Consider the following 14,629-nt stretch of genomic DNA (forward strand, 5'->3'; position numbering starts at 1 on the left):
ACTGTAGGCAGGCCATTTCAGCACCCAGACTCTCCTACTGTGAAGCCGTGCTGTTGTGATGGATATGGTATGTGATTTAGCAGTGTCTTGCTGAAACACACAAAGCAAAACCTCTATCTACTTTCCGGCACTGATTGTGACTTTCCAGTTGTGTAAAACATCTGGACCAGAGATGCAAGCTTTTGAAATGTAACAAGCTGGATGGTCCCTCTCCTCTATAGTCCGCAAGACATGGCATCCATGGTTTCCAAGAAGAATTTCAGATTTTGAATCATCTGATCAAAGAATAGTTTTCTATTTTGCCTTAGTATATTTTAAATCGGCTTTAGCCCAGAGAAAACGGCGGTTCTTCTGGATAGTGTTAACGTATGGCTTCTTCTTTTTATGATACAACTTTAACATGCATTTGCGGATGACCAACTGTGTTGACAGACAATGATTTCCAGAAGAGTTTCTGAAACCATGCAGGGACAAAAGATCCCTAGCATCAAATACTGACCTTCAGCCCTGTCCCTTGTGCACAGATTCCTCCAGGTTCTCTGAACCTTTTGACATTATGTACCTCAGCCAATCTATTTGTGAGAGACCTTGTCCTTCTAAAATTCTTGTTTTTAATGTTACTGACCTTTTGCCAAATAATCTAATTAGTTGCAAAATGCTCCTCCAGCTGTTTTTCATTAGTACCACTTACTTTTCCATCCTTTTGTTGCCCTGTCCCTACTTTGTTGAGATGTGTTGCTGCCATCAAGTTCAAAATATGGGTTTAAACGATTTGCCAATCATGATTCTTTTTTAATTTCACGTTTTAGACAGCAACCCAACTTTTTTTTGTAACTGGGGATGCACAATATTCTAATCAAATGTCTGTGTCAGTGCTTCAGAGGTAGACAAAGAAAACTTTAAATAGACTTCTCCTGTAAGCTCTCTGTGCTTTAAAAAAATGTTTGGAGAAATAATTTTGGTTGTTCTGTTCAGTAATGTATAAATCAGCCTTTAAAATCAATAAGAAAATGAATAGTTGTTATATCGAGAATGCAATCCTGTGTAAAAAATATCCTGGTATATGTTTTCCAAATCGTGTTCCCTTACTCAGAAGCTTTTTATTACCTGTCTGTCCGTAAGCAAAGATGCAGGCATTGTAGCCCATGAAGGCGTTGTCCAGCAGACTCTCCCCAAGGCACTGGAAGACTACATCCTGACCTAAACGCATGGCAGAAACACAATTCTTACAAACCTCAAATAAACTCCACTTTAAGATCATTTTATTAACAAAGCAGAGAGGGAGAGGAGGTCGCCTCAGGGAAGAACAGAAGCCTCACAGCCCAGAATAGACACCCTGGACATTTTGTCCTGATTCAATTTATCTGACGCAGGCTGCCAAACAAAAATAACCCTCACATTGTTAAGAAGCCCCTGGGTAATGATTTTGTCCTACACCACTACAATAAACAAGAGCCGAGAATTAATCTGGTGGAAAAGAAGGTATTACTCTTTATCCTGCCCCCTGAGCTCCCCTTCTCTCCAACTCTTTAAATAGTTCAGAATATCAGGAAACAATTTGTCAGCAGATGGCTTAAAGAAATCAGTTACCAAGCAGTTACAAACAAGCTAAAAAAAGATGCACTAATCAAAGAGTGACTAAACCATCAGACCACTTTTATCAGGTACAAACCTTTTGTATATTTGGATTTAGTAGTATTTTTGATCAGTGAGCACAAGTTCTACATGTTGTGTTAGAAATATACATAGAGACTGCCCTCTACTGGATGAAACTGGCCACTGCAATGGAAATTTTTCTACTGGCTGATGTGGTGGCAGGTGATTGAATGAATGTGGTGCCAGCTTTTGTCACCAGAGTTTAACATGTACTGCCCATTTCTTCCACCACATTTACATCAGTAGGACCAGCTGTGCACAAAATCTTACATTTTGTTTGATGATCTGAAACAATTAATTCTGACAAATATGCAAAAAAATAGAATCAGGAAGGGGCAAATACGTGTTCACAGCACTGTATTATCATTTCCCTGTTTAATTTGTCTTCTTTAAAAAGTGTTAAATTCAATAGTAGCAGCAGAACGCAGGAGTTTTCTGGTTAAAAGTGGCCTTAGCTGATCAGATATTGCCATGACAGTCAAGGATTGTGGGTAATGCACTGCTGTTGCCCAAGATTGCAAAGAAACAAAATTTTTCCAAAAATAAGGTAGATGTTATACAAATCTGTGTCATCTACGTAATCATATGTCATTGTTTCACCCTTAGGTAGCTCATGGTGAGTCTACTTCGAATAGTTTAGACATTATGGGTAATAATTATATCTAAAAAGCAGCATAGACTGGATGAAGTTTGGCTGCTGAGGACAGCAGGAGAACAGAGCAGAAGCAGTGATGCAGTGAAGTACTTACCTGCAAACTTGTCGTTTTGAGATTCATCCATCGACCAGAAGCAGTAGTCATAAGCAAAAACCTGAGGGGGAAAAAAAAAAGAACAAGAGATATCAAAATAAATTATGCATTGCAAACTAGCACTGTATGAGTTGGATTATACTCCTGGTTTATTTAAATACTCACCTTTGGCTGACTCCTGAGGGCAACAAAGAGACAGAAATAGAAATATCAGTTAACAACCATGCTTAAAATAAACATGAACATGTCAGCAACATTTCATATCTTACTGTCACTAACACAGGGCTGAGGATTCACACACAGATGAAAACATAGCAGGGGTCCTTGCTTCAACAAAAACATGTGAAAATGCAAACCTAGATTCCAAATATGTTGGAACGTTGTGTAAAATGTGAATAAAACCAGAATTTGCAAATGCTTTCCAACCTATATTCAAATAAATGCAGTGCAACGAAAAGATGTCTAGTATTAAAAATGATCAACTTTATCGGTTGTTTTGGAACTTTATATACATTTTGGAACATTTTGATGCCTGCAAATTGTTCGGGCAAGCCAGAAGCCAGAAAAGCCAGAAAGTTGTGAAATGCTCAATGAACACCTGAACTATTCCACAGGTAAGTAGGTTTATTGGTTACAGGTGATAGTACCATGATTGGGTATAAAAGGAGCAATTCTAAAAAGGCTCTGTCATTCACAGCCAATAATGTGAGGCTCTCCTCTGTGAAAGACTGCTAGTCCAACAGTTTACAATCACTTTTCTTCATCATTTAATTGCAAGGAATTTAGGGATTTCACCATTTTAAGTCTGTGATATTGTCTAAAGACTCAGAATCTGAGAATATTTCTGTACATAAGGGCAAGACTGAAAACAAACACTGAATGCCAATGACCTTTGATCCCTAAGTAGGTGCTGCGTTAAAAACCAATCATCCTTTATGTTAATGCTAACCCAGTACATCGCTGCATCTAAAAATGTAAGTTAAGACTCTACCATAAAAGTGAAAGCCAATTTCAACATCATCCAGAAAATATCACTGACTTCTCTGGGCTTGAGCTTATCTGAGATGGATTTAACAAGTGGATTTTAAGTGTATTGAGGCCTGATGAGTCCACATTTCCAATTGTTTTTGGAAATCATGGCCATCAATGTCCTCCAGGCTAAAGGACCATCCAGAATAGAGTTGGGCAATTAACAGAAATTTGGATAAAATTGCAATATGGCCAAATGCAATTGTCAAATACCAGAAGATGCAATATTTCTTTAACATAAAATGTGTGTCAAATACCAGTTTAATACATTTTATGGGGCAGAGGGGTTATGAACTGCATATCATACAAATATTTCTGTGTTGATTTTTCTGTAAAAGTTTTTAAAAAATCCTACTATCCATAATATTTTTGTATGTGTCTTAGAAAAAATGAGAATATAAAAAAAATCCCTTCAATACAACAGCTCATATTGAATTTGCAATCATAATTACATTTTTTTTTAGAATTTTTTTTGTTATTAAAGTCTTTATTTTAATTTTGTCCAACAAAAACTTTATGCAGACAGTACTGTCACTCTGCTTTATGGAATATAAAAAAATAAATAACAAATAAATGAAAATAAGTTTTAAAATAAAAAAGAACAAACACGAACAACAGGCCTGTGATGTATTTGTACATTTAGATGATCAAAGCAGACATATATTTAACAGTTACCACAGTTTTTTTAATTGTTAAGCCTTAGTAAAATTTACCAAATATTGTTTTTATCAAATGCTTTATTACTCATGTTTGTTTAGGAATACATAGGATGAGGAACTTCAAGAATAACTGCATATTAAATCCCAATATTGGGAGAAAAAACTGCAATTAGATTAGTTTCCCAGACTTGTCTTGTCTTCAGTCCCCAGATGCTAAAAGAGAGCTGTTTGAAGAGAAGGCAACATAACAGTGGTAAACAAGCTCCTGCTCCAACGTTTTTTTGGAACACACTGCAGGAATCAAATCAAAATGTGTGTATATTTCAGAAAAATGATGTGCAAATCAGTGTATTATGTTTTTATTGACATTTTAAACATGTCCCAACTTTTTTGGAATTCAGGTTTGCATTTATCACATGGAATTATTACCAACATAAACAATTTTCATTTTGCTGCACTCACACTGTAAACCTCAGTGTTCAAGTCCGATTTTTTGCTCAAATCTCCTTTTTTTCCCCCTCACTTTCTGAACGGTGTCCATTATCAGACTCCCTAATTCACTTCAATAGCTCCACAAACTAAAGTGGGACAAATCTGATTTAAAAGGTCAGATTTAATTTGACTTTTCTGTTGAAACTGTCATGAAAAAAATCTGATCTGAGTCAAAAAAGACAGATTAAGACCACTTTGTCCTTTGGAACACAGTCATTTATTCATCTGTCATCTCTGTTTAGTTAAAGAGGAAATTTCTTATTTAAAAGCAAAAGAAAACCAGAATAAAGGAGGGAGAGAAAAGTAGAGCCCTGAGGCCTTTTTATAGCCATCAGCTGTATACTGAATCAGCAAATTCACCTCACAGTTACACAATAAAACATTCACACCTGGAGTAAAGTGAGTTCTTGATGAAGGTACGGTAGCTTTACTCTTTTATTTGTCCCATCAGCATTTTTCAACCTAAATATGGACGCCTTAAAGCCCTGACCCAAAAGGCTGCTTTTCTAACCTTTAGTTAATTTATAAATGCTCTGAAATAAGGAAACAAAGACTGTCAGTTTGCTGAGTCATGCCAATGTTCCCTTTCTTTCTTATAAAAAGAGTGAAACGCCTCTAAGTCAGCGTTAATAGTTGATTAAATGAAGCTTAGTGAGAGATGAAAAACTGGTCTATCACACATGTGGCCTACATGCTACATGTGAAGTGATCTTTCTTGTCTGACATGCAAACGCTTTGTCAAAGTTAGTATGTCCCAACCCTGTGATGGTGTTTTTTCCTAAATTACTGGGGTCTCGTATGGCAGTGTACACATTTAGCATGGCCTTGGTCAGCATTAAATTATCTGTTTTCTTTAAGTCATGGGTGTCCAAACTATGGCGGGGGGCCAAATGCAGGCCGTGGTCCAATTTTGGCCCACTGCAAATTCTAGAAATAAAATGAAATATTGCCCACATTTGAACATGACTCAATTGAGATAACGCTGTGCACAGAAAACATATTGGCAGCCAAAACAATAACAATATTTTGTCTTCTAACTCCCTGATGGATTATGAAAGCAAACAGCAGAACCAAGAATATTCCATGGGCAGAGCCAGTGGTAGCCAGGGCCATGTTTGAAATCAGCTGATCTCACTCATCAGCTGATGGCCAACTAATTTGCTCTAAGCATGCTATTGGCTTGTCGCTTCCATGCTGCCTTATTTAAAACGCTCTTGCCTGGCTACGCTCTGCTGCTCTCTCTGCAAGCTGATCTTGCTACTCTCCTTCACCCCTGCTCCTCCTTCATTCTTCTTTGGATGTAATCATTGACATTTAGCTGCCACATATGTGGCACTCAGTGGAAAAAGTTGCTGCTTTAAGTTATTTCTGGCACCTGAAAAATGTTGGTGTTTGGAGTGGGCTCATATTTTCCCATTTTAATTACAGGAATAACCTTAATACATGTCATCATAATGCACAAACAAGAGAAGATAATGCCTACTAGGGGGTTCTTAGCAAAGTTTGGGAACCCTCTGTGCAGACTGTCAAAGGTCACTTAAGGTTCAGTGGTGGTTTAGAGGTAAACAACAGCAATCCTGCAAACACAAAAATCATATGACTCAAAGTCAGAGGGATAAGAAGTGAAAGTGTCAAAGATATGCTGTTTAATCGCAGATAGATTAAAACTGTCAAGGTGACTAATCCTCTCTGGCTCAGCATGGTGAGAATATGACCTTCAGCTATACTGGAATCCTTACAGCCTTTTAGTGCTCCTTAAACACTTCAGAAACATCATCAAACGTCACCGCATTCCGGCAAGCAAACATCAAATTCAATCATACAACCTGCTATTCAGAGCAGGTTAATAATGTAGTCCAACAGTAGTGTGGCATTCATGCTTCAGCACGTCCAAGTCTGATCCAGTTTGAATCAAAGTCAGATAAAAAGAATGGGTTTAAAACAGCGTACTGTCTGGATATATACGGTAGCAACAGACATTAATACTTGATCAATAAACTGATAAATAAGTGCACAAGACCTAAAGAACCAATTATGTATGTTTTTCATGAACTAAGAATAATCCAGTGCTGGTCTCACTGTGTTGGTACTAATAAGACTCTGTTTAACCTGTAAGACTTGCTTATCAATATTTCATTAGTAAGAAGGATAACACAACTAGGCTCCTGAAACACTCCTTTTTTGTTTATAATATTGCAGTATTTGGTCTCAACTCTCATGGTGTCATTTTCAGATGCACACATCTTTTTAGAATAAAATGATCATGTCTGAAGGTAAAAAGCCTTCTTTGTGCTCCAGTGTCTATAATGATTATCACCCCCTTGGATGTTTTACCCTTTTATTGATTTTATAAATCAACCATTTGAAATATAATACAAAGTGATGTCTATGAAGCAAAAGTCTGTAATTTATAATAAGTGGCTGCATAAATATTCACCCCCTTAAAGTCAGTATTTAGTAGATGAACCTTTGGCTGCAATCACAGCACTGAGTCTGTGTGGATCAAACAGGGTTGCACATCTGGTCACTGCACATTTTCCTCTATTCTTCTTTGCAAAACTGTTGTCTTTAAACCAACCATTCAACCCTCTACCTTTACAAGACTTCCAGGGCCAGCTGCCAAGTAGCATCCCCACAACATGATGCTGCCACCACCTTGCTTCACAGTGGGGATGGTGTGTTTATGATGGTGTGCAGTTTGGTGTCCTCTAAACAAAGCAACTTTTCTGATGGTCTGAAAGCACCGATTTGGTCTGATCCAATCAAAGAACTTTCTTCCAGTCGACCATGGAGCCTCCCACATGCCTTTTGGTGAACTCTAGTCCAGAATTAATATGAGTTTTCTTTAACACTGGCTTTCTCTTTGCCACTCTCCCATAAAGCTTGATTGGTGATGAACCCAGACAACAGTTGTTGTATGCAGAGTCTTTCCCATCTCGGAGCAGTCATAGTTGCCTTGGTGGCCTCCCTCAGGCCTTGTCCACATGGAGACAATATATTTCTGTTTTGTTTTGAAAAAGTTTCCCGTAAACAGGGGATCATTTCAGGAAATGTCTGCGTAAGCACAGAACCACTGAAAACAACTGAAAGCACTGTGGTATATATGCTACACCTGTAAGTGGCAATGTAACGCTGCCACGGAAATGCACCATAGGAGAGAAGAAGATGACCGTAAACTGCAACAAACTTTCTCCTGGTTGCCCTCCTGGTTGCTCTCCAGGGTGGATTTAAGAACATCTGGTGTACGCTGTTCTCAGTGGTGGTAAAAGAGCATCAGATTTAGCTGTAAAAAGCCATAATAAAGGTCAGTATCTTCTGCAGCATGAACACAACCCTTGTAATACGCTATCGTTGTTTTGGCTTGACCGGTCTATGAGGCTTAAGTGGGCTATGCTATGTATGATGTCATTGTTTCAAGAAAGACGTAGTTAGCTGTCCACACAGAGATGAAACAGTAAGCGTTTACAGATTTGTTCACACTGGTACCCGGTTTCAAAATCTAAAATGCCGTTTTTATGTGGATGAAATGCTGATATGTCAAGAAACGTTTGCCTGATCTAGGCAGATTTATGCATGTACCATATTCTTTTAGTTTCTTAAAGATTGATTTAACGTAACTCTGGGGGTATTAAGTGATTTGGACATTTTTTTTCGTATCCATCCTCTGACTTTACTTTTCAATAACCTTTGGTCTGAGTTGCTCCGATTTTTCTTTTGTCTTCATGATGTAATGGTAGCAAGGAAGACTGATTAACCAGTGACTGGACCTTCTGGAGACAGGTGTCTTTACACTACAATCACTTGAGACACATTCACAGCACTCAGGTGATCCCCATTTCACTAACTGTGAGACCACTAGCTCCAGTTTGCTGAACCTGTGTTGAATTAGGTCAGCCACTTTAGAGGAGGTGAATATTTTTGCAGTCACTTATTTGACCTTACATATTTTTACTGGCATTACTTTGTAGTAATCTGGTTTTACTTTGACATTCAGGGTTTTTGTTCAAAAATACATTTGAACTATATGCCACTTAAATTGTGAAAATGTCAAAAATCCTATTGTTGTTTATTATGGTAAGATCCATCATTCTTAAACATGCAAATCCAGTTTCCAGGAAAGCCCCCTTTGAAGGCTAGTACCATGAATAACTCCAACACACAGTCTTCACTCAGGCAGAAATATCAATTTGACCAAATGGGGGGACTTTAATGAAACAAGGCCTCCCTATGTGAGACTTGGCTCGTCTATGAAAGGGCAACATTAAGTCCTGTTCTCTCCTGGGCTGGCGAGGACATTCCTAAGATATCTGGCAAGGCCTTGCAGCTCTTAGGAGTCACTAAAAGAGAGGGAGGTGGACGGTCGCTGGGTGAGTCAATGACCCATAACTTACAGAACTACACAAGACGGTTTCAGATTTAGTACAAAATGTCTCTGGGTGTACGGGCACTTACTTCTGATTCAGTGTGTAAAAAGTTCTGAAAGTCAGGAAATATAACAATCACACATTTGTGATGCCATAAACAGATAAAAACTCTCCAAACTGGGGTTCTTATCAAAGCCGTACAGATAAGAAAGGCTCAAGATTACACTTTCATTTCAAAGCTTTTCCTTCTGGAGGGACTGATAAATATTCTGGTAACATTTCACAGTCTGGTCACAGCATGCACTTAAATAGGATCCATGACAATATAGCTTTATAGCTGCTGACTCATAGTGGGCTTCGAGTCACACCAAGGCTTTATTAATCTCTATCTCTGCGGTCTGAAAGGCCCCGCTGTAGTCCTGGTTGCAGCTACCAAGGGTGCCATAACACATTAACATCCCCTGAGACTCATGCAGCAAATCAGGGGGCTGACTAAGCGCAAAGCTTGTGAAATTGGCTGGTCAGTGACTTTCCCAACAAACAAAGCTTTGCTATTACACTGATTATGCTCATAATAGCATACATTCCACCAGGAAACTAATCAAGAATGCATTTACACAAAAACCTATGTTTTTAAGGAGAAAATACTTGCTCACTGGTGGCTAAAAAAAATCAGTTTACTTCTCCCTCTTGAGAGTTTCTGTGACCTCAGCGCTGTTCTTGGATCAGGGAAGTGTTTGTCTGTGGTACACTTAGCCTGTAAAACCTGTTCACATCGATCCCCACAGGGGAGCCATACTAAAGCTGAGGCATGTTAGGGCAGAAACACAGAAAAAACGCGTATGATTACAATGAAATATGAGGCTCCATTTTACAAAGACTCATGTCTTAATCTCTGGAGGGAATTACCCTCAGGCTAATTTACTGAATCAAGGCAAGAACCTTCAAAGAAGAACTACCTGCCGTGTTATGACTCACTCACTAACTGCTGAGTAAAAGAGAACTTTCCTGCTTTAAACAGCAAAAGTATTCAGAAACACACACAATCCCTTCAGCAGGTTTCTCACTCAACACAAAATTGCACATTGTGCAGTTATATCTGTCACTTTGGCACTATTTTCCATCATCATAGTACATATCCTAAGACATGTTTCCATATCCAGACTTGGCATAATGCTTGACTCTGTTCCAGTTCCTTTAAATCAAGGCTTGTCTACCTGCTGGAACAGACACACCCTTTGTAAAGAAAGGAATGATGCAGGAAGAGCATGGGGGGAGGAGGGAAAATGGAAAGGAGAGACACAAGGAGGATGGGTGGGGTAAGACCTAAGCTTCTTCCAAGGAGCAAGGTGCTCACTTGACGGGCTGGTTAGAGTCAGTACAGTCTCTCCTTCAACTAATCCTGAGGCAACTGGTGAAATATGCATCATGTAATGTTTATTTACACACTCAAATAGAGCAAGTGCATGAATCCAACACTGCACAGAGGTAATGCAGGGGTTAGAGACTAAATGTGGTTTTATAAAAAGTACTCCATTTGCCATATTAAAGAGCAAAGCCTTTAAGCAAGCTTCAATTCCAAAAAAGCTTGGAAATTGCATCAAATGTGATTTGGAAAAGAATAAAGTGATTTGCTATTTTCAAACGACTGAATACAACACAAAAAGAACCTTTCAGGCACAAACTGATCAATGTACTGTTTTCTGTAAATACACCCACATTTCATGCTTGCAAACTTTTCCAAAAAAGTTGGGACAGGACACCATGTAAGTGTCTGGGGACTGAAGATACCAACTGTTGAATAGTTCAAAGAGTAGTTATTTCCCTTTCTTGCTTCACGTGCATCTTAAGTTACTCAAAAGAGCGGGGTTTCCAATAGTGTTTCCTGGGCTTCATGATGTGCTATAACTTTTTGATGAGAGACAAGTCTGGACTGCATTCAGGACAGTCTAGAACCCACACTCTTTTATTGTGAAGCCATGCTGTTGTAACTCATGTAGAATATGCCTTGGCATTGTCTCGCTGACATAAGCAAGGACTTCCCCGCAGAAGACGTTGCATGGATCGAAGCATATGTTGCCCCAAAACCTTTGTGTACCTCTCAGTGTAAATGGTGCCTTTACAGATGTGCAAGTTATCCATGACATGGGCACAAATACACCCCCACACTATCACAGATGCTGGCTTTTGGACTTTGCATTGATGACAAGTGGGACGATCAATCAGTTATGAATCTAAAACAAACAAAATTGTTCGTATAGTGTCACTTCATAGCCAAAGTTATCTCAAGATACGTTACAAAGAGGGTAGGTCTAGACTGTACTTTATGTTGTGGACTAATATAACAGACCAGTGTTAATCATTAATATAAAGACTATACCCTATTATAATAAAGACCAGTCTTAATCACCATGATTACAGTACTAGCAGTATTTAGCCCTGTTACAGAGGCGACATAAACCTTCCCTATTCCCTATTAAAGGCCAGGACTGTAGAGCAGACCAGGTTCATGTTGACAGCCCTCTCCAAGGCTGCACTGGGGTTAGAAAGGGCTAGAATGATGGATAGGGGAAGGGTGGAAAAAGGAAAAAGAGGAGCGGGACAAGAGAAACAACAAAACACCATTTCCTCTTTAGCCTGGGAGACATGATGGCCATTATCCAAAAACCATCTGAAATGTGGACTTGTCAGACCACAGCACTCTTCCAGTTTAGGTCAATCCATCTAAGATGAGCTCAGACCCAAGAGAAAGGCTTTCTCTTTGCATGGTAGAGTCCTAACTTACATAGGTATTGTGTTAACTGGTAATGGTTTTCCTAAGTGTTCATGAGCCCCATGCATGAAGAAATTCCCCAGATTCTCTGAATCTTTTGATGAGATTATGGACTGTAGATTGTGAAATATATATATTTCTTCAACTGCACATTGAGAAACATTGCCCATAAACTGTTAGACTAATTGCCAAAGCAGTCTTTCACGAAGTGGAGTACCTAACGCTATTGATGGTGAACAGCTTAACCTTTCAGGAGTGCTCCTTTTATATCTAATCATGGTACTATCATCCTTTACACATGAACCCACTTACCTGTGAAATGTTCCAGACATTTGAAAGCATTGCACAACTTTCTGTCTCTTCTTGCCCCTGTCCCAACTTTTTTTGGTGTGGTGCACCGCAAGCATCAAACTCAAAATGTGTGTAATTCCAAAAAGCAAGTCTGATTATCAAATATCTTGTCTATGTGTTAAGTTAACTGAATATAGGTTGAAACAGATAGAAAATAATTCTGTTCTTAATTCACATTATAGAATATGTCCTAACTTTTTTGGAACTGAGAGTTTGTGTTTGTCAAACAAGATCAACATGGCCTGAGCCAAATCTCAAAGCCAAAAGTCCCAGATGACTTAAGTAAACAGATTTTAAGGCAATTCTACAACCAAACCCAACCGAAGTCCAGAGAGAAGTATCCAGGACAAACTAACAAAGTCACAAGTCAAGCCTTTAATTCCAAATTTGAGCCCTTGTTCAAGAAAAACATCATCCACTTAAATTCCTCAAACATGACCAGAAACTTAGTTTAGATTCAATACTTCTTTTTTTTTACAAGCAATTAAGCAGATCACACTAAAATAAGTGGGCCTTCTGTTTTGCATGAAACACCCAAGTCTACAGCCTCCAAGGGTTATGACTCCAGTCTGATTTGTTTTGATCTTATTTACTCAAACTTAACCCTTAGCCACAGGACACAAAAACTGCTTCAAAGGCAACCAGTACAGACAAATAACAAGGCAACCCACAGTAAGCTTATTGTATACAGTTCAGGATGAAAGGAAGGTAAGCTACCACAATCCAAGAATAAAAAAACAATCTAAAAAATTAATCAGCTTTCAAAACTTGTTTTGAATTATTTTGAATAAAGGTGATGATGATGTGATGAGATGGTGTTTGAAACACTTTGCAGCTTACCTGGGGTCTCCTTTGTTTACATTCGTAATAGCTGGGTGCAAAACTGTCTGGTTCCCGTCCATTTCCACCACACATTTTGTCTTCAGGTCTTTTTCTGTGTCAAAAACAAATAAAATAAAAATTATACTATTGATAAAATGAGAACTCCAGTAAGTAAGTGTTGACATGTGAATGTGCCAAATGTAATAATGTTGAGGTTTAAAAAATATGTACAGTAAAAATGAGAAAAAAAAGAAGGCCTACAGGATAGCGGAGAAAAACTAGGGATGCACTAATGCATCATTTTCACATCTTAACATATAAGTCCTGTTGACAAACATCCATTCACCACTGGCAAATAATGAAGCATGAACCAGTGTCAGTAGCCAATTTTTATCTGCTGTGCCCAATAAATGTAATGCCAACATCTGGTTTACCTAACTGCTGAATCAAAGAAGATATTCTTGTTTTGTGGAGGAGGTCATCTGTTGGATAAACTCTGATCAGTTTTAATTAGCTGGGTTTCCATTACAGTTTTTCGCAAAACAAAAATTGTATTTCTTAAATTTCGACTAAGTACAATTGTGGCTTTGAATGTGTTTCCATTGAAAGGAGTTTTGTGCAAGAGCCTCGCAATTCTCGTACAATCTCATCTCGCAATTCCGCTGCAAGGAAGCTGGATGTTCAAAACCTGTTGCATGTTAGTACGGTTATGATTACATCTACAGCAGTTGCCTTAACAATTTTGAACAAAAGACGAAGGCAATGGATGATAGTTCAGAGGCAAAGACTGTACGTATGGCAAATTGCATGTGTAAGGGTATAAGCTGACGTTGCAAAGCAGCTGGATTCGCCTGTTTCCATGTTTCCCACTGGCGAATCCATCTTGCAAAGCTCCCATCTGAACAGTTTGGGCCCGGTTAGAAAGTGACATGTCCAATCAGCGTTGAGGGGCAGTACCTTCAGGCGCGGTAGAGTCGTGACGTAAGCAAACATCGACAGGAGGCCGGTGCAATCATGTTGGAAGACATTAGTGTGGATGCTGCTATAGCCTAAGTTTCATCAGAACTTGACGACATTTCTTTATTAAAAGAAGAACAAGGAACAGCAGTGAGTTGTTTTCTTTTCAAAAATGACAAAAGTTGTGTACTGACATGTCTACAGCAGCCATGGTTTGTGTTATGCAGTTCTCTATGGAGTTTACTCCTTGGTAGGGGGCGACGACGTCACGCGCTATTTAGGTTTTGCGGATTCCTAAGGGTAGTGGAAACGCGGCTACAGTCAAATTCAAGAGAAAGTGTTAGGAAAGTTAGTAAACAAAAGAAGTATCGAGGAAACATCTGTATCAGCAAAGATAGAGGCAAAAATGTGATTTTAAACATTGACATGAACTCTAATTTTAACAACCGGTTTGATTTTTTTTAAAAATTTGATTTATTTAATTCACACACCAAGGAAACAACAGGAATCCAACAAAACAGCCAGGGAATGATAGGCGCATGAAAAGGACATCCCAGGTGAGTTTCCAAGAGCCGGTGCATCTCTACCTGCATCTGTATCTTGATAAGGCTGAAAGTTGGCGCAATTTTGAGGTGAGTAGCATCTGAATCAGCTGAAAATCACACAGTGTACACCTGGCTTTACTGAAAGAGTACTCTTTAGTTGTTTTAGCAGTACTAAAGCTGTATAAGGTTTTCTTTATATTTTAAAGCCCTCACATTGTATTCTTTTATTTGT

General features: G+C 38.7%; 1 protein-coding gene across 5 annotated transcripts in view; it reads right to left on the reverse strand.

The window, feature by feature from the left end:
- LOC121521604 (kinesin-like protein KIF13B) overlaps window positions 1–14,629 on the reverse strand; it is a 63,439-nt gene that overhangs the window by 46,452 nt on the left and 2,358 nt on the right. For all 5 annotated transcript variants that reach the window (XM_041805710.1, XM_041805713.1, XM_041805712.1 and 2 more), the window contains exons 4-7: window positions 12,914–13,007; window positions 2,571–2,583; window positions 2,406–2,466; window positions 1,108–1,200 (exon numbers count right to left, since the gene is read on the reverse strand). In XM_041805710.1, coding sequence (XP_041661644.1) covers window positions 1,108–1,200; window positions 2,406–2,466; window positions 2,571–2,583; window positions 12,914–13,007 — 261 coding nt within the window. The remainder of the gene's footprint in view (window positions 1–1,107; window positions 1,201–2,405; window positions 2,467–2,570; window positions 2,584–12,913; window positions 13,008–14,629) is intronic.

The sequence above is a fragment of the Cheilinus undulatus genome, linkage group 14 (assembly GCF_018320785.1).
Source record: "Cheilinus undulatus linkage group 14, ASM1832078v1, whole genome shotgun sequence".
Taxonomy (NCBI): Eukaryota; Metazoa; Chordata; class Actinopteri; order Labriformes; family Labridae; genus Cheilinus; species Cheilinus undulatus.